We start from the raw sequence: 25,529 nt of genomic DNA on the forward strand, positions 1-25,529 counted from the left end.
GGCGTCCTCTGAGAGAAACCGGAAGTCCCACCCACGTACGTGCGCCGCAGGAAACGCCTCTACGACTGGCCGTCATTGGCCAGCGACCTCCTCAGACGCACAACGCACACCTCTGGGTAATGTAGTCTCCCCTAGATCCGCAGAAGTGAGGAGCGCCTTAACTGGGGGGAGGGAGTGGGGCGGAGGGAGGAGAGGGAGTGGGGCGGAGTGGGGGGGAAAGCTGAGCGCCGGCCCAGACCTGTTTCTTAACAGTGGGTTCAAGTGGAGAGGACTAGGCGGTGGGGGCGAGAGCGTCCATGCTGTGCCTCGGGGAAATTGAGGCTTGGAATGCTGGGACAGTCGCCCAGGTGGGTGCAAAGGGTGTAGGGCTGTGACTAGGCTCGCAGCCCGCATAGTGATTTTTTCCCCCTTCCCCTCCTTACGCTTTCCCAGATCCTGTTCATTTTTTTAGGTCCCCAAACAGGGACCCAACCGGGATCCACAGAAGTGAAAGCACGGAGTCCTAACCACTGGACTGCCAGGGAATCCCCAAGAGCCTCTTCTTGAAACCTAGCAGGGCCCTGTGGAGCCTTCTCCCACCCCTTCCCCGCAAGCCTCTCTGCGTCCCCTACTTCTTGTCTGTGGAAAAAGCTTTAGCGGACTGGGCCTCCCTCAGTTCCAAAGAGTGGGCTCAAACAGTTAATTATTTAAGGGGCAGCAATGGGAACAAAGAAGAGGCATTCAAGGAGGGAAGGGGATAATAACTAAAGCAATAAGTCAACCTTTGGGATGGGGTCACAAGACCATAGTTCTCCTTAAGGAAAACAGTTAACAATGTCTGATGCATGTTCTTAAGTTGTTTTTATAGAACCCAGACTCCCACCAGGTGGAAACTGCTGACCTCAAACACATCAGAAGCTAGGCTGGTTGGAATCAGAAGACTGATGGTGAGATTCCTGAAACACCACCCTGCTACCTCACCACCAACCGATCAGAAAATTGTCCATGAGCTGATATTGCATCCTAGGACCCTCTCCCCTAACAGTCTTTAAAAACCCTTTCCTGAAGCCATTAGGGTGTTCAGATCTTTTTGAGCATGAACTGCCTGTTCTCCTTGCTTGGCACCCTGCAATAAATGCTATACTTTCCTTCACCACAACCCGGTGTCAATAGATTGGCTTTGCTATGCATGGAGTGAATGAACCCGAGTTTGGTTTGGTAGCATTCTAGGGGAACAGATTTTTAAAAAGTAGCTTCCCTGGTGGTCCAGTGAGTAAGACTGGGCCCACTTACCCAGTGGGTAAGACTCCGTGCTCCCAATGCCTTTGCCCCCCAATGCCCCCCAATGCAGGGGACCTGGGTTCAGTCCCTGGTCAGGGAACTAGATCTTACATGCGTGCTGCAACTAAGAGTCCACATGCTGCAACTAAGACCTGGCGCAGCCAAAATAAAATAAATAAATATTTTTAAAAGTCTTTTAAAAAAAAAAAAGGTAGCTTAAAAATTCTCCTGAGGAGGAAACCAGAAGGCCCATCTTGATACACAGCACACTTGTCTACTGCACCCTCCTGAGTCTTCTTTGGCCCAGAGCCTCCTTCATATGTAGTTGGCCTAGATCACCTGAGGAATGGATTTTCCATCCCCTGGGATGGGGAAGCCACATGTGGAGGAGACTTGGAGGGAAACTCAAGACTCCAGTTTTAAGCATGGTCAATTTGAAATGTTTATGAGACTACAAAGTATGTGTCACTTAATCATTTCAACCTATGACTGAACATTAGGAGAGAGTTCAAGCTTGGATATATAAATTTGAGAGTTGTTAGTTTACACTGTTATTTCAAGTCATGACTAGATGAGACTGTCAAGGGAATGAGTGTAGTCTGGAGAAGAAAATGATCAGAGCATGAACACTGGACCAGCCTGACTTCATTAAGTGGCTGATGACAGGAAACCAACAAACTCATGTCAGAGCTTCTAATGTCCACCCAGAGATATATTAGGGAATTTTAGAAGTCCCCATCGATGATTTTTTTTCATAACTGTGGAGCTGAAAGAGAAAAACTCACTTTTTTTTTTTTTTTTTTTCGGTACGCGGGCCTCTCACTGTTGTGGCCTCTCCCGTTGCGGAGCACAGGCTCCGGACGTGCAGGCCCAGCGGCCATGGCTCACGGGCCCAGCTGCTCCGCGGCATGTGGGATCCCCCGGACCGGGGCACGAACCCGTGTCCCCTGCATCGGCAGGCGGACTCTCAACCACTGTGCCTCGAGGGAAGCCCGTAAAACGCACTTTTCATGATTTCAGTGTGCATACACATTGAGAAATGGAATCAGAGAGTGCAGAAAATGCCCTTAAGGGATTTAATTTTTTTTAAGATGAGAGAGAAGTATAGTGACAAGATGTTAATTATGTCAAAGGAATGAAGAGTGTATGATATGAGTCAGTTCTGCAGAGAACTAGTGGAATTTACATATAAACATTTATGTGTGTATATATATGTACATGCAATATATAAATAAAATACATTATATATATATGAGATTTATTTCAAGGAATTGACTTATGCAGTTGTGGGGCCTGGCAAGTCCAAAATCCATAGGGTAGAGGACAGGCTGGAAACTCTGTAGCCAGAACTAATGCTGCAGTCTTGAGGCTGAATTTCTTCCTCAGGGAAACCTTACTTTTCCTCTTAAGGCCTTCCAACTGATTGGATAAGGCCCAACCACTTAATCAAAATAGAATCCTTTGCTTAAAGTCAACTGATTGTAGATGTTGAGCACATCTACAAAATACCTTCACAGCAACACCCTAGATTAGTGTTTGATCCAATAACTGAGTAGTATAGCCTAGTCCAGTTTACACATAAAACAAGCCATCACATTCCACTCCTTGTCAACTTGGCACCCATACATACTACCTAAAACCAGACTTAATCTCCAGATGAAGACATGCTTCAAGATCAAATCCAGTATTGATCCATTGTTATGATGGATCCTATTACATATGGTGGATTACATATGATGAATGTAATGTGAATCATATGTATCTATTGATTTAAAGCTAAATTCTCTGATATTGGAAATTTCTTCTGGTTGTGTAAGATAATGTCTTTCTTCTCAGAAAATACAAACAAATATTTAGGAAGAAAGAGACATTAAGTGTAAAGCTCTCAAAAGGTTCAGAAAAATATAAATTGATGGATAATGGGAAGGAGAAAGAGAATGAGACGATAAAGCAAATGTGACAAAATGTTAGTTGATAAATCTATTTTAAGGGTATACAGAGTCTCTTTGTGCTTTTCTTAAAATTCTCCTGTAATTTTGAGATCATTTACAAACAAAAAGTATGGTGGGGTGTGGCAGAGCGAAGTGAGGTGGGACTTTTCTCCACCTTCTCACTCCACTACAGTCTGTTCTTGCAGTAACCTGAGTGAGCCTCGTAAAAACGTGTGGAAGACAGACTCTAGGATGACCGGTGTGGGCCTCATCATTGCTGCCTATTGGTGTTCTAGCCTTTGTATGACCTCTCTCCTTGATTGTGGGCCAGACCTGTAACTTGCGTCTAGACATATAGAATATACCAAAGGTGATAGGTTATGCATGATTATGTGTACAGGGTGAGGCCCATCTTGCTGGATTCTCTCTATCCCTTGCAGTCTTGATGAAGCAAACAACCATGATGGCAGGCTCACATAGTAAGGAACTGCAGGCAGTTTATAGAAGCTGAGGGTGACCTTCATCGACAGACAACAAGAAACGAAAGCCTTCGGTCCTACAACCACCAGAAAATAAATTCTAGCAACAACCTGAATGAGTTTTGAAGCATCTTGTTCCTCAGTAGAGTCTCTGTTGAGACTTCAGTCCTGACTGACGACTTGAGCACAACTTTGTAAGACCTTGAGGCAGGCAACTCAGTTAAGCCATGACCAAACTCCTAATCCACTAAAAATGTGAAATAATTGGTGTGTGTTGTTTTAAGCCATACATTTATGATAGCTTTTACATAGCAGTAGAAAAGTAATACACACATAAGTTTGGAGTATGTCTTCTTCTATACAGAATCCAACTGCAATGGCCTCATCATCCCAGAGTCAAAGTCAAAGTCCTCACAGTCTTTTACACCTTTCTGCTTTACTCCACATTAGTTTCCTGCTCCATGCACTGGCTGGATACACACTTGCTTTAAATCCTATGCCAGGACAGTCCCTGTCCCCTCCCATCTCCACATGGCTCACACTTTCACCTTCTTATTGACTTTGGTCATGTATCACCTTCTCCATAAGCTCTTCCCTGATTATCCTAATAAAAATTGCAAACCGATACCCCCAATTCTGGCACCCACGTCCACCTTACTGTTCTCTTCCTTATCATTTTCTTTGTCATAGCACCGATTAACTTCTGATATATCCTTTGCTTGTTTATTATAATTATTGTTTATTTTCTGTCTCCCTCTCTTGATGTTCGCGAGGTCAAGGCTCTTTGTTTTGTTCACTACTGTATACCAAAAATTTAAAACAATGTCTAGTACAAAGCAGACACACTACAGACGTTTCAGTAAGGTACAGTGGAACCCTGGTTCACAATCTTGAAAAATTATGTGTATAATTTTAAGCACTGCAATTGAGATTTTGAACTGAAAAAAAATTTTTTGTGCTTATGGCACAAAACCAAAATGATGGGACATCCGTGGTGGCGCAGTGGTTGAGAATCCACCTGCCAATGCAGGGGACACGGGTTCGAGCCCTGGTACGGGAAGATCCCACATGCCATGGAGCAACTAGGCCCGTGTGCCACAACTACTGAGCCTGCACTCTAGAGCCTGCGAACCACAACTACTGAGCCCACGTGCCACAACTACTGAAGCCCACGCACCTAGAGTCCGTGCTCCCAACAAGAGAAGCCACCACAATGAGAAGCACACGCACCACAACGAAGACTAGCCCCTGCTCGCCGCAACTAGAGAAAGCTCGCGCACAGCAACGAAGACCCAACACAGCCAAAAATAAATTTAAAAGAAAACCCAAAATGATATGACTCATTTATTTTGTAACTGGAAGTTTATACCTCCTAACCTCCCTCACCTATTTCACTCATTTCCCCCACCCCATCCCTCTATGTTCTGGCAACCAAGTGTTTGTTCTCTGTATCTATGACTTTGTTTCTGTTTAGTTATGTTTGTTCACTTGGTTGTTTTTTTAAAAAATATATTTATTTATTTATTTATTTATTTTTGGCTTGTTGAGTCTTTGTTGCTGCGTGTGGGCTTTCTCTAGTTGCAGAGAGCAAGGACTACTCTTCATTGTGGTGCGTGGGCTTCTCATTGCGGTGGCTTCTCTTGTTGCAGAGCACGGGCTGTAGGCGTGCAGGCTTCAGGAGTTGTGGCTCACGGGCTCTAGAGCACAGGTTCAGTAGTTGTGGTTCACGAGCTTCCTTGCTCCACGGCATGTGGGATCTTCCCAGACCAGGGCTTGAACCTGTGTCCCCTGCATTGGCAGGCAGATTCCCAACCACTGTGCCACCAGGGAAGTCCCTTGTTTTGTTTGTTAGATTCCACATATAGGGGATGCGTACATTTGTTCAAGCAATGAAACCATATCTGGTACAGCAGGTGCAGTTGGAGTCACCACCTGGTGAAGCTTATGCTAATCCACTGACATTTTCCAAGATCCATCTGTCTTCTTCACAGGCTAAATAGGATAGCTGAATAGGGATGTGGTGGGAATCACCACCCCTGTACCTTTCAAGTCCTTGATGATGGCACTCTCTGAAATCTCTCCAGGAAAGTAGTATGTCTTTTAATTAGTTTCCTAGGTAGAGGTAGTCCTAATAGCTTCCACTTGGCCTTTCCCACCATAAAAGCCCTTACTCCACAGGTCAGGAATGTAGGAATTCTGCCATCTGCTATGTACGTCTATTCTAATTATGCATTCTGGAACTGTGGGAATAACCACAGGATATGTTTGAGGATCCACTGGACCCCACTATAAGACGGATCTGAGATAATACTCCATGGATCACCTGAACTCCATAACTAGTAGATTAGGGACATTTTGGGTCTCCTGGAATTAGTGTCAGTTCAGAGCCAGAGTCCAGTAGTCCTTAAAAGGTCTGATTTTATCCTTTTCCATAATGGACATTTACCCTAGTAAAAGGTCGCTTTGGAGAAGACCAGGAGAAGGAGTAACAATATAAATTTTCTGTGATGTACTGTGGTTCTTCCTCAAGGGGACCCTCCCTCCCCTTCATCTAAGATGTTCTGAGCTTACAAACTGGCTCAAGTCTTGGAATTGATTGAGGGGCATTTCTTGATTGGACTATTCCATAACCTCTAGGAAAATATATCTTCTCATAGCATAATTTCTTTCCTCAATGTGGTACAAGACATGTCTAATAAATTCAAACATCTTTAGTTTCCCTCATGTAAGGAGACAAAAATAGGTAAATTTACACCTGTTTAGCAATTAACGTTCCAGTATTTTATCTTATTTGAAATGACCTGGATATTCATTGAAATCCCATCAGTTAACTTAACATCAAAACTCAAGCTACCAAAAATCTGGAGAAACTATTTTAGATAGACATACCCAAAGCATAATTATTCCTAAAAAGATCACCTGAAAACTCTTACCTCGCTTACCTTTATTTTATAACTTGTGAAAGTATCACCGTACCAAGTTAACTTTTTCTTGCTGACAAACTGCAACAGAAATAACACAAGCTTATTGACCTTTAGTTAACCTAGGTACAATAAAAGTAAGACATCTATATTGATTAAACCAACAAGCTTAAGTTAGCTTTAATACCAGGTATTAATTTAATATTGAATATTTCCTAGATCACACAAACCTGAAATTTATTCTGGCCAGTTTCCTTTACATTTAGAAATATTGAATTTGTAAGCATTTACCATTAAGTCAATTAAATACAGCTTTTTTAAAAATTAAATTTTGGTAACATTATACAGAGGTAGAGACATATCAAATGTATGATGTGTACACAGACATACAAACAGGCAAAATTAGAGTTCTCATAGCTTCACTTTAACACTTAGCTATGAATCAGGTATTACAATGTAAACTTACTAGCTTATAAATAAGAGTTGGAATAAGTTAAATTTGCTTGCCCAGATGACTACGGCCTTATTATTTGTGGAAAAGACTTTTAAGATTTGTATTTTTCCTTGATAAGCCCTTAAAGAGATGATGAATTAGATTTTAGGCTAGGGAGACTTTCCAGCAAATTCTTCCCAGCCTTTCAACTTAAAATAACCTATTCAGTGTCTAAACTGAACAAAATCATCCCAGCCTTTCAACTTAGGATAACCCACTCAATATCTACACGGAGCAAAAATCTTCCCAGTCTTTCAACTTAGGATAACCCAGGTACCTCTTTTTGAAACTAAGCTTCAAGGATAATCTACTCCAGAGTGGAGTTTAACACACCCCAACAAAACTTAGCTTCATCCGTCAAGAAGGGGAGACCTGAGAACCAGGAAAGATGTCTGCTGTGGGTCACTTCATTGGTAGTCAAAACTGTCAACTGAAAGAAAAAAGTACAACTTAAAAGTTGGGAATTGCAAAAAGACACATGCACCCCAATGTTCATTGCAGCACTATTGACAATAGCCAGGTCATGGAAGCAGCCTAAATGCCCAGCGACAGACTGATGGATAAAGAAGATGTGGTACATATATACAATGGAAGATTACTCAGCCATAAAAAGGAATGAAATTGGGTCATTTGTAGAGATGTGGATGGATCTAGAGACTGTCATACCAAATGAAGTAAGTCAGAAAGGGAAAAACAAATATCGTATATTAATGCATATATGTGGAACCTAGAAAAATGGTACAGATGAACCAGTTTGCAGGGCAGAAATTGAAACACAGATGTAGAGAACAAAAGTATGGACACCAAGGGGGGAAGCGGCAGGGGGTGGTGTGGTGGTGTGATGAATTGAGCGATTGGGATTGACATGTATACACTGATGTGTATAAAATGGATGACTAATAAGAACCTGCTGTATAAAAAAATAAATAAAATAAAAATTTTAAAAACAGTTGGGAATTGTATTTTATTCTGAGAATTTACTGAGGACTTATGTAAGGGATACAGCCTCCCAGCGCTGAGATACTGTTCCGAGAGGTAACTGAGGAGACAGGATATGTAGAATTTTTTGCGAAAAACAAAACAAAACAAAAATCCAGGTAGTTGAACCTCAAAAGATTACCGTTAATTAAAGAATACCAGAGGGGGCTTCCCTGGTGGTGCAGTGGTTAAGAATCCGCCTGCCAGTGCAGGGGACACGGGTTCAAGCCCTGGTTTGGGAAGATCCCACATGCCGCGGAGCAACGAAGCCTGCACGCTCTGGAGCCCTCACCACAACTAGAGAAGAGCCTGAGCGCTGCAACTAACACCCGATATAGCCAAATAAATAAATAAGTAAATAATTTTAAAAAAATACCAGACATCTCAAGTTAATGAACTTAGTGCATTTTTACATATGGGAAGACACAGGAGTCTGGGCTTCTTGAAATTATTCCTTTGATATACACCTTAACTATCTAGGGCCAGTATACTGTTCTCGTCTATCCTGAATCCCCTCAGAGATACTTTGTGTATGTCTATAAACACCCCACACCATGTATTTATTCTCAGTGCTCTCTTTACTACTAGAAAGAGAGCCATCATCATCTTTAAATCTAATGTGATTAGAGAGCCAATTCTAGAAACCCAAAAACCAATTCAGAAAACTCATCCTTAAATTCTCTTCCTGTAGAACCACTCTTGGTTCCCAAATCTGTGTTAATCCGGGGTCTTCAGAGAAACAGAAGGAACAGAAAAGATATATAGATAGAAAGGGATTTATTATGAGGAATTGGCTTACATTCTTATGGAGGCATCTTGAGGAGGGGTTTGTGCCTGAGTGGGTCCTCAATGCTGCATACTTGTAAACGACAGTTAGTTAAGAGGAAATTTATGAGAAAATATTCATGGCAGAGGCTCATGCCTAGAAGCAGTTATTAGCTTACACCACTCAAGGAGATTGCTTTAGCTCTCTAAGTGGTTTTCTCTACTTACTAGATGGCTTAGGTGGCTCTATAAGGGACTGAGTTTTTGTTTTTTTTCCTTGGCCACAGCGCTGAGGCTTGCTGAGGATCTTAGTTCCCTGACCAGGGATCAAACCCAGGCCCTGGCAGTGAAAGCGCAGAGTCCTAACCACCGGACCGCCAGGGAATTCTCATCAGCTTCTTTACATTAGTTTCCATGGTCGTGTTTTCATCTCTTAAGTGCATCATCGCACTTGTGGAACAAAGGTGCTGCTTAAAGTATTGGGCCTCCTTGGTAGTGTCACCTGACACTTTGACGTCTCCTGAATCACACAAGCTTATATGGGTAATAAATTAAAATTTCTCTTTTATTCTGCAGTGCTGTGGAAGACAGCTATAAACAATTGAACAATCTTGTCAACTTCCCTCAGGACTGATCAATGACCTTGAGAAGACTGCAAAGGAAAGCAATTACACGTATGCCCTCACATGCATAATTCCTGCCAGTGCAGGATAGGATCCTGTTTTTATTTATAATTTTTATATTTTGTAAACATGGGCTTTTTGTAATTAATTTTTTAAGTATTGCATTCAAATATTATTTATATTTTTTTGCTTTTTTCTTTTCCTGTTTTTCTTTTCATACAATTGATTTTATTTTTTTGTAATTAGTTTTTTTAATTGAAGTAGAGTTGACTTACAAGGTTTTGCCAATCTCTGCTGAACAACAAAGTGACTCAGTTTTACACATAAATACATTCTTTTCTTTACGTTCTTTTCCACGATGGTTTAACACAGGCTACTCAGTATAGTTCCATGTGCTACACATTAGGACCTTGTTTATCCATTCTAAACGTAATAGTTTGCCTCTACCAACCCCAAACTCTCAGTCCATCCCTCCCCCACCCCCCTCCCCCTTGGCAACCACAGGTCTGTTCTCTATGTCTGTGAGTTTCTGTTTTGTAGATAGGTTCATTAGTGCCACAAGTATTATCTACCTTGATCACAGAATTTTTAGCACCTCCCTTAAACATTGCTCCCTGGAAATGAGAGCCTCACTTGCCTCACCCTAATCCTGGTACCAGTTATTAATTTAATAAGAAAAGGCTACCACTTCAAAAGATAAGTGAAGGGCTTCCCTGATGGCGCAGTGGTTGACAGTCCGCCTGCCGATGCAGTGGACACGGGTTCGTGCCCCGGTCCGGGAAGATCCCACATGCCGCAGAGCGGCTGGGCCCGGGAGCCATGGCCGCTGAGCCTGCGCGTCCAGAGCCTGTGCTCCGCAACGGGAGAGGCCACAACAGTGAGAGGCCCGCGTACCACAAAAAAAAAAAAAAAAGTGAAGACCATGAAAAAGCAATTTCAAAAAGAATATGTATGTATATAATAAACATTGGAAAAACAAGGCGTGTAAATGCAATAGTACTCAAAAGTGTGCTTGTTCAGGTGTAGAGGTTGGTATAAATGATTAAATCTCTATCAAGGGAAGAAAAGAAAATCCTATCTAGTCCTTCCTAGATTAAGTGGGTGTATGCCTAAGTAAGTGGGAGGGGCCATTCCAGCTCATCATATAAAGCCAGCCTCGCCAAGGTTGTTTATCTCTCTTTTGGTGGAACCAGGCTTCGGAGCTCCCTTCCAAGATGACTGAAGACAATTCTCCATACAGTAAGTTCCTCACACATCAGATTGCAGTTGTGGTTTCCTTGGTTTGGGGCGGTGGGTTGGGCTGAAAACATAATGGGCTTGTTAGAAGTTGTGGGAGTCCCATTTTTCAAACTTTCAAATAACTGTGCTAGGGTAAGGGAAAATCAGTTTCTTTCATGTAATATGAAAATATGCTGTTTTCTGTGCATCTGAGCATTGGGAATTTCAGAAAGATGCAGGCATGTAAGAACTAAACAATACAAATTATTGTTTAGGGGAGGGAGATGGGAGGAAAAAATAGATGGGAAGAAGAAAAAGGAGAGAAACACACTAAAAGAAACTAAGGGAGGCATCAAAAAGTCCTGAGACCAGAATGTCTTTGGAATCAAGGTAGCTTCCTGATTTCTCTCTCCAGACTGAACTTTTCTCCTGAACTTCCGGCTTTGTCTACATCTGCTTACTCGTCTGTAACAGGCATCTCAAACTCAACATGTCCCAAACTGAACTCCCGATGTTCAGACCCAAACTCTTCCTCCTACTGTTTTCCTTGCACAAGAAATGTCAATTGTTCATGCCAAAACCCTAGGAAACATCCTTGACCTTGTCTTCCTCTCATAACCTATATCTAATCAGGCTGAAAATTCTGTTGGCTTTAACGAAATATTTTAGGGATCTTCTGACTATTTCTTGGACTGTTTCCACCATCGTCACTGGATTATTTTTTTAATAAATCTATTTATTTTATTTACCTTTTTATTTTATTTTTTAAATTTTCGGCTGCATTGGGTCTTTGTTGCTGCACGCGGGCTTTCTCTAGTTGCGGCGAGTGGGGGCTACTCTTAGGTGCGTGTACAGGCTTCTCATCGCGGTGGCTTCTCTTGTTGCCAGAGCACAGGCTCTAGGCACGCGGGCTTCAGTAGTTGTGGCTTGTGGGCTCTAGAGCTCAGGCTCAGTAGTTGTGGTGCAGGGGCTTAGTTGTTCCACGGCATGTGGGATCTTCCCAGACCAGGGCTCGAACCCGTGTCCCCTGCACTGGCAGGCGGATTCTTAACCACTGCGCCATGACGGAAGCCCTTGTCACTGGATTATTGCAAGAATTGATCTCTCTGCTTCCATCCTGGCCCTGATTTAATCTGTTCTCAACCCTGTAGCCCGCGTGATCTTATCAAACTGTCTGATCAAGTCTTTTATCTACTCCAAACCCCTCGGGGACTTCCCACCATACTAAGAGTCAAAGGCACATGGTTGGAAGAGGTCCTATATAATCTGCCCTGCCTGGGAGGTCTAGGACCTCATCTGTTTCTGCTTCGTTTTCTCTTCTCCAGACTTATAGCCTTCTTGCTCTTCCTATCTATCTTATTTCTCTGTCATTTTTTCCTCATTACTTTGGTCTTATGCATAAAATTCTATCACGGGAATATACCATATTTTACTTATCCATTCTCCTAGCAATGGGCATTCAGTTGCTTCAGCTGTTACTACAAACAGCATTCTGAAAAATGTCATGCAGATGTAGGCAAGAAATGGATTGCAGGGTTACAATTACTTACTATACATAATTTAAACAAGCATACCCTGATTGCCCTACAGATTATCTTAAATAAATTACATTCCACCCAGCTCTCAAGAAGGGTTCTGATCTCCCCATCTTACCCCACCCCCATCATTGCAAGCTGCTGACTTTTATCTGGTTTTCTACCTTTTTGAACTGAAGGTTTCGATTACGATATCATTAGTTCCAGCAATTTTTCCCATTATGCATTTTGGTATCTTATTTTGTATATAACTTTTTCTATCTCAGTGTAACATAGGTTTTCTTGTACATTATCTTTCTATTTTTAGCTTTCATATGTATTTAATTTTTTGGCATTTATTTTTATATACTGTATACTGTGTGACCCAACTTAATTTTTCTTCATATAGTAAGTCATTTTCTGTATCCAACACTACCCTTTCACATTGATTTTGGAGGCTATAGCTATCCCAATTCTAAGTGTGGACTTTAGTTACTAATAATGTATCAATATTGATTCATTAGTTGTGACAAATGTACAGTACTGATATAAGATGTTAATAATAGGGGAAGGGCTTCCCTGGTGGCGCAGTGGTTGAGAGTCCGCCTGCCAATGCAGGGGACACGGGTTCGTGCCCCGGTCCGGGAAGATCCCACATGCTGCGGAGCGGCTAGGCCCATGAGCCATAGCCACTGAGCCTGCGTGTCCAGAGCCTGTGCTCCGCAACGGAAGAGGCCACGGCAGTGAGACGCCCGCGTACCGCAAAATAATAATAATAAAATAGGGGAAACTGGGTGTGCAATATATGGGAACTCCCCATACTGTTTTATTTGTTAAATGATATTCATTTATTTATTTAAATTAATTAATTCATTTATTATTTTATTTTTGGCTGCGTTGGGTCTTCGTTGCTGTGCGTGGGCTTTCTCTAGTTGCGGCGAGCAGGGGCTACTCTTCATTGCGGTGTGCAGGCTTCTCACTGCAGAGGCTTCTCTTGTTGTGGAGCACGGGCTCTAGGCACACAGGCTTCAGTAGCTGTGGCTCGTGGGCTCTAGAGCGCGGGCTCAGTAGTTGTGGCACATGGCCTTAGTTGCTCCGTGGCATGTGGGATCTTCCCGGACCAGGGATCGAACCCGTGTCCCCTGCAGTGGCAGGCGGGTTCTTAACCACGGAGCCACCAGGGAAGCCCCTCACCTGCATTTTCTTGACTCATATCTTTCCTGATCCATATGAACAGAACACATCAATTTTTCATGTTGTTTGAAAACAGAAGACCTTGACTTCCTAGTCATGGCATTCAGATCAGCTGAAGAAGTTCAAGAATCACCCGTGTTCTTAAGGGCTTTATAGTTGAGAGTTCTTTCCTCCTGGGTTCTCATGGATTCAAAATGAAAAGAAGAAATGAGAGACAAGCTCGAACCTGAAGTTGGAATACATAAAATGGCCTATTTAATGCTTCTCTCCTAATCTTTCCACAGAGGCCGTGGCAACAAAGTGTAGACGCAGCCGCACCAAATTCACAGAAGAGCAATTGAAAATCCTCATCGATGCATTCAACAAAAAACCTTACCCGGGTTATGCCATCAAACAAAGACTTGCTTTGGAAGTCAACACCGAAGAGTCTAGGATCCAGGTAAGTTACAAGTTCTGTATCTCCAAGACGAGAACTAGAAAGGGAGGGGGGAACCATTCAGTGAGCACATATCATGTGCCAGTGTGACAAGGGCTTTTTTTAAGACAACATTTGTTATTTATTAATTTGGTTGCACCAGGTCTTAGTTGTGGCACATGGGCTCCTTAGTTGCAGCAGGCGGGCTCCTTAGTTGTGGAATGCGAACACTTAGTTGCAGCATGTGTGCAGGATCTAGTTCCCTGACCAGGGATTGAACCTGGGCCCCTTGCATTGGGAGTGCAGAGTCCTAACCACTCTGCTACCAGGGAAGTCCCGTGAAAAGGGCTTTGAGTGGCATGTCCTACTTGACACTCAGAATGAACTCCCAAGAATGTTGCTCTTAATCTCACTTCGTGAATGTGGATACTGAGGGTGAAGGAGCTCCCAGGAGTGGGCAAGAAATATGTAGGTACACCTCCAGAAAAGAGGAAGTGTGTGGTGTGGCGGCACACTTATTCCAGGGTGTGAATCCAAGTAAGTCATTATAAGCAATGTGGTCATAGATAGGCAAGTGTCTGATGACATGGTAATATTCCAGAGGAATTGTGGGTGATGTGAGGGTTAACCTTCCCCTTTCAATGAAATACAATAGACCAGAGAGTAGTGGACTGGTGTGCCATTGCAGATTTAGGCTGGAGGGGGTCCTTAAATACATAATAATTGCAGCATTTATTTATTAACTTAAAAAGATTATTAGCGTAAGTCATGTTGGAACCAGGTCATGAAGATGCTAAATGCCAAGCCTTGATCTAAGACTTAGTCGAATGTGACAGGGATCAGTAATAGTAACTCTGAGCTTAGGGCTCATAAGAATCATTCACAACCCCCTATTTTTTTGGCCACGTCGAGGCATATGGGATCTTAGTTCCCCAACCAAGGATTGAACCCTTGCCCCCTGCAGTGGAAGCACAAAGTTCTAACCACTGGACTGCCAGGGAATTCCCAGAATCACTCCCTTTGGAGAAAGGCAGCAACGGGGCTGAGATGACATAAATATGCTTAATTCTCTCATTTTCTTTTCCTCTTGTAGATATGGTTTCAGAATCGAAGAGCTAGGCACAGTTTCCTGAAAAGACCTGAGAAGAACTTAGACTTAAGACAAGACCGAGCTTACCCTGAAGAGAACATTCAAGGTGAATAGCCTGCTCGAGTCCTGCTACCCAGCAGAGCCTCTTGGGTACCCAAGTGCCTTTTTATAGTGAAGCCAACCACTGCTCTGAGTGGGAAAAGAATGTTTTCTCCTTCAGGGCCTCCTGTTCAGGGTCTTTGGTAGCAAAGGGCTCAACATGGCCCCTGGAAATTCTTCCCCACAAGGTCCAGGGACCTTCTGAGGCTTACCTGATTTGCACCGGAGTCCAGCAGCTCAGCCAAATATTGCCTCTCCTCTAGAACCTTCTGTCTTGAATAGGCTGGGACAAGGCCCTCCCAAGGAGAGGCAACATGTTCCAAGTTAGATGGTGGGACGTGTTTGGGTTCCTTGTTTGAACATGTAAACTGATCTCAAATGTTCCTCTGCCTTCAATCTTTCACCTCCTCCAGGTGTGAGAGACAGACGATGTCGTACCAGCTATACTTCTTCCCAATTACAAACTCTTATGAATGCGTTCATGGAAAACCCTTATCCTGGGATTGATTCCAGAAAGCAACTTGCTGAAGATATTGGGGTTCCAGAGTCAAGAGTCCAGGTAAGTGATAAGGAATTTGATATTGGTAGGAACATATATAGTGAGACATCTCGGAATGACTTCTCCAACAGGGATTAATTCTCATAGATATCATAAGCAGGACAGATGGGAAAATGGGATTTCTGGTTTGGATAGGTGCAGCTCTTCCAAAACAATCAATCATTTATCTGTAGAGTGGTATCAATATATACCTTCAGGAAGGAGGTCAAAATTCAGTGCTATTAGGTGACTTTTCTAAAGTCTGGTTTGGGGGCTCCTACAATAGACCTGTGTTTAAAAAAAAAATAGACCTGTGTTTATTCTACTTGGAACCTCTGAAAACCAAAAGTAGTAGCTGTGAAACATGAGGGGTGTGTGTGTGTGTGTGAGGGGGGGCACAAGCAAGGGGTAGCAATTAATGACATCTTATGGAAGGAAAAATGTCTTCCTTGGGACTTCCCTGGCGGTTCAGTGGTTAAATGTCTGCGCTTCCACTGCAGGGGGTGCAGGTTCGATCCCTGGTCGTGGAACTAAGATCCTTCATGCCATGCGGTGCAGACAAAAAGAAAAAGAAAAAAAGAAAAATGTCTTCCTAGAAGATATTACTCTATCCTGCATCATGGAATAAAAATAGGTGTTTTAGGGAGGAAGAAAAGAAGTGGAAAGAGAATTCTAGGCAGAGGAGAGAGTTGCAATATAGGCATGGCACTTTAGGGAAAGACTAATACTTGTAGTGAGGGGATCGTGGGGACTTTCAGGATATGAAACCCATCACTAGATCATAAAGGGACTTGGTACAAGATTCAGAATCTTGAGCTTTATCTTGAGACATGATAGGCTTTCCCAGACATCATATGGAATGTCAATGATTTGGGAATTCAGCCTAAAAGAAGCCACCTCTTCCTCCCCTTTGCCTTATGAGAAGAGCAATGGTGAGGCTCGCATGACATCGTTTTCATTAAATCTCTTTGTTTTACCCACTTAGATTTGGTTTCAAAACCGAAGATCTAGACTCCGTATCCAGAAAAAAAGAGAACCCGAAGAAGCTTCAGCCCAAAGACAAAACCAGGGACAAGATCTCTGAGATGGGAGCATTCAAGGTACCAGCCTGTTGTTCCCAATCTGGCTCACAAGCGGAGTGTCCTGAGTGCTCAGTCCTTCCACATGGTGTGGTCAACTCCAGGTTCCTCTCAGGAGGTGGACGACGTTTCCACACATGTGCCTCCAGAGTCAGGGGCTTGATTGGTCACAGCCCCTGAAGGCTTTTCCCAAATCTGTGGTCCTCCCAAGGAATTCCACTGCCCACTTTTCAAGCTCTGAACTGGAACCCAGACAACCCATTAGTATGTGAACTTTGTTCATTGATGTTTTCCCAGTGCCTGGCACATAGTAGACAATCCATAAACTTTTGTGGCAGGTATGACCGAGTGAACGGAGGAATGAATCCTCAGGCGTGTTCTGCCGGGGGCCGGCTAATGCGTGGCTTTCCCAAGAGGTAGGAGGTTCCATATTTGACTGGAAGGTGGGAAAGAGCTGACCTCCCTTTCTGTATGTATAAATTGGCTTCTTCGATTTTTCTTTCCCTTTCCTCTTTAGGTTTACAGAATGGCACTCCCTAGTGACTGTTTTATTTCCCTGGAGCCAGAACAAGGTGAACAGAGAGACAAATTCAGTGTATTTGATGTCATCAGCCTGGACTCCAGATCAGTTCTCTTCCTGGCAACATACCCTTCCAAACATACTTTCACCTTCTTCTTCATCTTCTGGAGATGGTAAACAGGACTTCAGGACTCAGAGGCAGATGATACAAAGTACCACACAGCCCTAGTGACTGAACCTAGATTTAGAGTTCAACAGATCTCGAAGACAATGAAAATAAACTTATTAACACCATTTTTATGGTCATACAAATAAATGACCGATTCAAGTAAAAATCACCAAAACATATGTGGTATTGTGACTTTGATCAACTGTGCTGATGTACTGAAGCCTCCATAAAAACCCAGAAGGATGGGGTTCAGAGCTTCTGGGTTAGTGAACGCATGGCGGAGAGGAGAGCGATGTACTTGAAGAGGGCATGGAAGCTCGAGCCCCTTCTCACATACCTCGTCCTATGTATCCATCTGGCTGTTGACACATATCCTTTAATATCTTTTGTAACAAATCTGTAATCTAGTGAGTTTCCTGAGTTCTGTGAGCCACTGTAGCAAATTAATCAGACCCAAGGAGAGGGGTTCGTGGGAGACTCTGATTTATAGCCTGGTGGTCAGAAGTACAGGTAATAACCTGAACTTGAGATTGGCGCCTGAAGTCGGAGGAGTTGTAACGGAGCAGGAGCTTATGGTGATTTCCCAGGACAGATCCTCCCACCCCCATATCCTCTGCTTGCTTTTTGTCTGTAGAAAAACTTTAGCTGAAGAATAAATTTAATCAGAGAAATGAGAAAAATGCAGAAATGAAGGAAAACAGTCAAACAAGATGAAATAATAGTTCAGCTATTAAACAAAGTCAAGGATCTTTAGTTCCTTCTCAAGGCTATAGATCATATTCTGAGCCATATCCTTTAAGCTGTTTTGTAGATACTGAAACCCCACCAGAAGCAAGAAGTTAACTACATGATGACCAGACTGTAGCCACAACATAAGCTTCTCCATCTTACACAATTCTGAGAACTCACCTCAAGGAAGTGGGAACAAACTGACCCTGGAATTGAAGACTAACCGTACTTAAAACAATCCAGATGATGCTGACCAGACACCGCGTGAACAACTTCAAGATGACTGTCAGAGATGACTGCTACTCTTCACGCAGCCACCCCCGCCAGACCTGTGCATTCCTGAAATTCCCCTTTAAAATCTCTTGCCCTGGATCAGCAGTGGAGATTTGTTTTTTTTGGAACATGAGTCTAGCTTCTCCCCAGGATGGTCGGCTTCCCCAATAAAGCCATCTTTGTTTTCACTCAACACTTGTCTCTCTGTATTGGATTCTTGAGTGATGAGCAGCAGAACCTGAGTTCAGCAACACAGGGTCTCAGGACTGAGCCCCTAACCTGTGGAATATGATACTATCCCTAAGTAGATAAGAGTCAGAATTGGGTTGAATGGTAGGATACCCAGCTGGTGTCCCCAGCATTGCTTGGTAGTGTCAGGGGAACCTCCCCCCCTTCACACATTGGAATTGGGTCCAGAAGCCAAATAGGATGCCCAATAGAGTAGCCACAAAAAAACAAAAATCAAAACAATATAGTAGGGCTTCCCTGGTGGCGCAGTGGTTGAGAGTCCGCCTGCCGATGCAGGGGACACGGGTTCGTGCCCCGGTCCGGGAAGATCCCACATGCCGCGGAGCGGCTGGGCCCGTGAGCCATGGTCGCTGAGCCTGCGCGTCCGGAGCCTGTGCTCCGCAACGGGAGAGGCCACAACAGTGAGAGGCCTGCGTACCGCAAAAAAAAAAAACAAAAAAAAAAAAATATAGTAGCCACAAGCCACAATGGACTTCTGGGCACTAGAAATGTGCTAATGTGACAGGAACTGAATTTTTAAATTCAATTAATTTTTAATTAAAATTTATTTAGCTACATGTGGCTAGTGGCTATCCTATTGATCAGTGCAGATCTGGAAAGCGTCTTAGTAACCATTTCATTCAAGAATACATGAACAGGGCTTCCCTGGTGGCACAGTGGTTGAGAGTCCGCCTGCCAATGTTCGTGTGCCAGTCCGGGAAGATCCCACATGCCGCGAAGCGGCTGGGCCTGTGAGCCATGGCCTCTGAGCCTGTGCGTCCGGAGCCTGTGCTCTGCAACGGGAGAGGCCACAACAGTGAGAGGCCCGTGAAACGCAAAAAAAAAAAAAAAAAAAAAAAAAGATGGTCAAAGATTCTTTTTCTTTTTTACTTTAATATGTGTAGATCTGCCTTATTTCAATGCATTTTTAAAAATTCTTCTCCTAGATACCTCCTCTTCCCCTCCTTTTGTCATAAAATTTTGCAGATTCATTAACATTTCATGCCTTAGTTCCTTTTCCCTCCATTGACTTGAGTCTCATATCCCCCTGCATCTACCAAAATATTCATTTGAAAGTCACCATGTTCGGGATTTCCCTGGTGGTCCAGTGGTAAAGAATGCACTTTGCAATGCAGGGGACACTGGTTCAATCCCTGGTTGGAGAACTAAGAGCCCACACGCCGTAGGCAACTAAGCCTGCGTGCTACAACTACTGAGCCGCGTGAAGCAAATTACAGAGCCCATGCGCTCTGGAGCCCCGTGCGCCACAACTAGAGAGAAGCCCGCATGCCGCAACTAAGAGCCAGCACAGTCAAAATATTAATTAATTACTTAAAAAGACACCATTTTCTTTCTCCTGGCTAAGTTGTTCTTGACTTTATCAAACCCAGGGGTCACTTTTTATAACAGATATTTTATACCTCTCCATGTACCATACTGAGAGAAACTCCTATTTAATTTTGCCTTTATAGGGAATTCCCTGGCGGTCCAGTGGTTAGGACTCCGTGCTTTCACTGGTGGGACCCCAGGGACAATCCCTGGTCGGGGAACTAAGATCCTGCAAGCAAAGAAAACAAAACAAAATGAAAACAAACAAACCCAAAAAACTGCCTTTCTAGATGCATAATATTAAAACATCAACATAATGTTCTGACTATTGATGGAAAAATAAAAACAAAGTCGTTTATAATAAAAAAGAATGTGTACTTCACTGTGTAAGTGTTCTGGCATGATTCTGCTTGAGGTCAAACACAAGTAGCTAAATTACCTGCTCAGCTGTAGATTGACCTTGACACAACAGATGCAGCGTATGTATTGGCAACTCAGATGACCTGCGTGGCATTGCTTGGAGGTGTTATGATTTTTGAAATGATGTCCCCCACTTGGCAACATCTCAACTAAAGCAGTGTTCCCTCATATCTTGATCATCAATATCTCTTAGGAGTTTCAGCATAAATTAAAGCATGGAAAAATGCTCAGTGTTTATATGTAAAATAAGGTTCAGTTTCAGTTACTTATCAACAGGATTTCCACCCATCATATCTACCTGCATGAATGTCCAACAGAACATTCAAAGGTTATGTGTTTGTTCCTTCATTTTCTCTTCACCTTCATCTTTATCCCATCACCTTCTCTGCCTCCACAACTTTTTTGGGGGGAAGTGGGGGCCGTGCTGAGCGGCTTGCAGGATCTTAGTTCCCCGATCAGGGATTGAGCCCATGCCCCCTGCAGTGCAAGCGCAGAGTCTTAACCACTGGACCACCAGGGAAGTCCCAACACAACTTTTCTCCATTGATTAGTTCCTCTTCCTTTTGACTGTTTTCCTCCCTCCCCTCTTCCCTCAGCCTTAAGTCTCAGCTCCTCAAGCAACAACAAAAAATTCTCTCTACTCCTCCACTTTCTGAGACCTGGCTGCTCCCACCCCGTTCTGCTGTCTTGCGTTTCTCCTTCCCAGGCAAGCATTGCCTCTGTTCTTTCTGTACCCCCTCACCTCCCACGATCCACTGCCATCAGACCTCTACCAACACCTCCCCACTGAAACTGTTCCCAAAACGTCACCAGTGTTCCTCGCTTCGACCAAATCTAAGGGAAGTTTTCAACCCTTAGTTTACTGGATTTCTGCTATATTTTATAGGGCTGACTACTGCTTCTTTCTTAAACTGCTCCTGTCCTTATTCATCTGGTCCTCAGACCTTTCTGGCTGATCCATCTTTTTTTTTTTTTAATTGGGGTATAGTTGTTTTACAATGTTGTGTTAGTTTCTACTGTACAACAAAGTGGAGTTCCCTGTACCATACAGCAGGTTCTTATTAGTTATCTATTTTATACATATTAGTGTGTATATGTCAATCCCAATCTCCCATTTCATCCCACCCTCCATCTGGCTGTTCCATCTTGATTATTTCAAGCATGTCTCTTCCTCTCTGTAAGCACTGTGAATCCCTGGGCTTCATCTTTGCAGTAGTCTGATTTCCTTTCTGCAGGCTCTCCCGGAGAGAGTTTATCCATTCCCTTCTTTTCCTAACTACTGCTTTTTGTAGAAGATAGATAGACAGATAGTTACAGATAGATCTCTCTCTCTCTCTCTTTTTACTAGAATGATTTCGAGCAACACAGGATTTGCTCCCTCAATATATTGGGGAAACTTTCTATAGCAACAAATACTTCTATCCCTTATCCTTAGTTGTGGATACACATCATTCCCTTGTACTTTGTACAAAAAGAACTTATTGAGTCAGATTCTTAAAGATGGATAAACTGTTTCTGATGTTTTTACCCATGAGAAACAGTGCTGTGATACGTGTGTTAATGTATTTTGCATACTCTCTAACGTATACATTGCTAAAAGTGTAACTTGGCTGGTAAGAGTAGGCTTTACTGGAAGATTCTCAATAGATATTGCCAAGTTGCCCTCAAAAAAAGATGATAACACATTACAGCCCACCACCTCTGTTTTCACAAGGACAGTTTCAGGAAGCCCTGAAAAGGTCATCCAGCATCTTTACTCTTCCTGTTTATGATGATAAAGTGTGTATGGTGTGAATACTTTCATTTTTTTTACTCCTAGTGAATGCAAACTTTCTCTAATGCTTATCTATCCCTCCCCTCCCTTTTTTGTGGGAAGGGGTGCACTGCACAGCTTCTGGGAACTTATTTCCCCAACCAGGGAGTGAGCCTGGGCCCATGGCAGTGACAGCACTGAGTCTTAACCACCTAACAAGCCAAGGAATTCCTTCCCCTCCCTTTTTTGGTTCTTTTGTGAACTGTGTTTATATCCATTGTCAACTCTTCCATTGGAGTATTTAGGGTTTTTTGGGATTTTTTAATGAGCACTCTTTCAGTGTGGCTGTATTTGGAGATGAGGCCTTTATGGAGGGAATTAAGGTTAAATGAGATTATAAGGGTGGGGCTCTGATAGGATTAATTTCCCTATAAGAGACAGCAGAGGCCCTCTCACTCTCCCCCTCCCTTTTTCTCTGTTTCTCTCTCTCTCTCTTTTGCTATTATCTTGTATTTATTGCACCTGCTGCAGTGTTCCATTAAAATGACGTACCTTTTAAAATGTGTTTTTGATACAAGTAGATATTATCATACTAAGTGAAGTAAGTCAGAAAGAGAAAGATAAATACCACATGATATCACTCATATGTGGAATCTAAAATATGACACAAATGAACCTATCTATGAAACAGAATCACGGACATAGAAAACAGACTGGTGGTTGCCAAGGGGGAGGGGTTGGGGGAAGGATGGAGTGGGAGTATGGGATGAGCAGATGTAAGCTATTATACATAGGATGGATAAACAACAAGGTCCTACTGTGTAGCACAGGGAATTATATTCAATATCCAGTGATAAACAATAATGGAAAAGAATATAAAAAAAGAATGTATATCTATGTAGAGCTGAATCACTTCACTGAACAGCAGAAATTAACACATTGTAAATCAACTATACATCAATAAAAAAATAAAATGCGTTTGTAAAGTGCACCTATTTAAAGAAAAACTGTTAGGCAGAATCGGATGACATGGAAAACTGTGGTGATGGTGTTGAAGTGTCTAACTTGTGGGGCTTCATGATTTAACGGGGCGGGGCGGGGCGGGGGCCCAAACAAGAGTGTAAATTTCTCGCTGGAGACAAAACTAAAAGATCACTTTATTACTGGTCTTCTATCACCACCTAGTGGTAACACATAGCAACTGCCACAGAAATTCACGGACCCAGGCTCACACATGTAGACAAATAAAATAAAATACAATGAAATAAAATAAATCGAAGGAGGCATTTGTGTGCTCAGGAATGCTGAGTTATTGCTCTCTCACAAACTGCATGCACATTAAAGGCTTAGCAAAATGCAAACGTCCCACTGGGCTCTTAACTAGCCCCATATGTTGATTTAAATACTTCCGTGCACAATGAAAGAAACTTTTATTTTAAAAAAAGAAGAAAAGGAAAGAAATCCTGATTGTTTAGAGTAGGGACTTCTCAAGGTAAGGTTCCCAGACTTCCTGAACCAGGATCTCTAGTTTTGGGGCTCAGCCCTGTGTTTATTCTCCCCACCTTGTGGGATCCACTGATTTAGAGCAGTGGTCCTCAACCAGGGGCGATTCTGCCTCCTAGTGGACATTCGGGGATGTCTGGAGACATTTCGGTTGTCACAAGAGGCATGAGTTGGGGGCCGGAGGCCAGGACACAGGACGTCCTCCTGGGACAAAGAATCATCTGACTCCAAATGTCAATAGTGCCAGGTTGAGAAAGCCCACCGATAGTACGGAATTTCCTCCACGCCCCAGCCACTGCCCCACCCTACTTTCTTACCTCTGCCAACTTTACTTGTCCACCTGATGTTCATCCGTGCGCTCGACCCTGATAGGCAAGGAAGATATTCAAAATGTGTAACCACTGTGTGAGCATTAACCCACCCTCGTGGGGCCCTGACTAACTGTACGAGCCCCTGCTTCTCCGTTCATCAGTCCTGCCTGCGGGCATTTGCCTTTTTAACCTTTGCTTAATCGTAAGTATGTTTCAGATTTATAATTTAGAAGAACCAGGGGGATTCCCTTTTGGCGCAGTGGTTGAGAATCCTCCTGCCAATGCAGGGGACACGGGTTCGAGCCCTGATCTGGGAAGATCCCACATGCCGCGGAGCAACTAAGCCCGTGCGCCACAACTACTGAGGCTGCGCTCTAGAGCCCGCGAGCCACAACTACTGAAGCCCGCGTGCCTAGAGCCCGTACTCCGCAACAAGACAAGCCACTGCAATGAAAAGCCTGTGCACTGCAATGAAGACCCAACGCAGCCATAAATAAATAAAAAGTTTTAAAAAGTAAAATAAAAGAACCAGGGGCACAGCATAACCACAGTTGAGGGGAACACATGTACACGATGGGGAGGAAGCCAAGACGGTGAGAAATTTTCTCATATTGAGGTATGGGGAAGTCATTCTGGCTTACACATGATTTAATTTACCACCAGCCGTTCTCAAAACAATATCTACTGATAGTTGCCAGCTGCAACCTTATCGTCTCAAGGTCTCCCCTGGTAACTATGCAACCATTTCAGACCCAGCCAATCCTTGTTTCACAAGCACACATTTTTCTTGCCAGATCCAATGATAATTCTGGACAAACAACTTGTAACATTTTGGGTTTTGCCTTTATAAGGCTCCCCCATTTTGTAGTCCAGTGGAATACAAGTCCAGTGCTTCCTGAATCTGTATCTCCTGGGCTATAGTCTTCAGTTTGGCTCAAATAAAACTCTTTTCTATTCCTACTATAGATTTGTGTGTGTGTGTGTGTGTGTGTGTGTGTGTGTGTGTGTGTGGCCTGCGGGCATGCGGGATCTTAATTTCCCGAGCAGGGATCGAACCCGTGGCCCCTGCAGTGGAAGCCCGGAGTCCTAACCACTGGACCGCCAGGAAAGTCCCTTCAGTTCTTTTTTGTTTGTTTGTTCCCTGGACAATAGTAACATCCACACCTGTGCACATTCAGCATTGCCCCTTAATGAGGCTGGAGAAGATGCCTCTGTTTTCCTTACCTGTTAAATGCCACTAATGATGGTAACCTCCTGCTAGAAAACAAAAGTGAGCAAGATGACTTACAATTGTGATAAATGCTCTGAAGGCTAGACAACGATTGGGTGAGAGAGACAGCGCGCGCCTGGCAAGGTTACTCTGCTTGGGGTGTCCACGGAAGGCTTCTCGGAGGAGGTGACATTTGATATGAGGCTTGAGTGATGTAAGGGAATCAGGTCTGTGAGAACCTGGGGTAAGAACCTGAGTCACGAAAGAGTGACCCCAGCCCTAGTTAAGGAATAAATTCTGATGGGTCTGATCCAGTCATGGAGGCCCCCATCTCCTTGCTAAGGATTGGATTGGGGTGGTTACCATGACCCAGATCTGGCCAACGGGACAGGAGATCGTGTCTGCTGAGAGAGGTGTTCAGAGAAAGTTTTCCTTACTCCTGAAATGGCTTCCTTTAGACTCTGGACGCTTCTGTGGCTGGAGAGGG

General features: G+C 43.4%; 1 protein-coding gene across 1 annotated transcript; it reads left to right on the top strand.

Annotated features, from left to right (window-relative positions):
* Nucleotides 1-10,664: 10,664 nt before the first annotated feature.
* On the top strand, nt 10,665-16,760 carry DUXA (double homeobox A). Its single transcript, XM_024742373.1, is given in 6 exon segments — nt 10,665-10,689; nt 13,661-13,815; nt 14,885-14,987; nt 15,394-15,539; nt 16,504-16,618; nt 16,702-16,760. Coding segments are annotated over 6 exon segments (603 nt in total).
* Nucleotides 16,761-25,529: the final 8,769 nt, after the last annotated feature.

Source organism: Neophocaena asiaeorientalis, unplaced genomic scaffold (genome assembly GCF_003031525.2).
Source record: "Neophocaena asiaeorientalis asiaeorientalis breed wild unplaced genomic scaffold, Neophocaena_asiaeorientalis_V1.1 scaffold582, whole genome shotgun sequence".
In the NCBI taxonomy this organism is placed as follows: domain Eukaryota; kingdom Metazoa; phylum Chordata; class Mammalia; order Artiodactyla; family Phocoenidae; genus Neophocaena; species Neophocaena asiaeorientalis.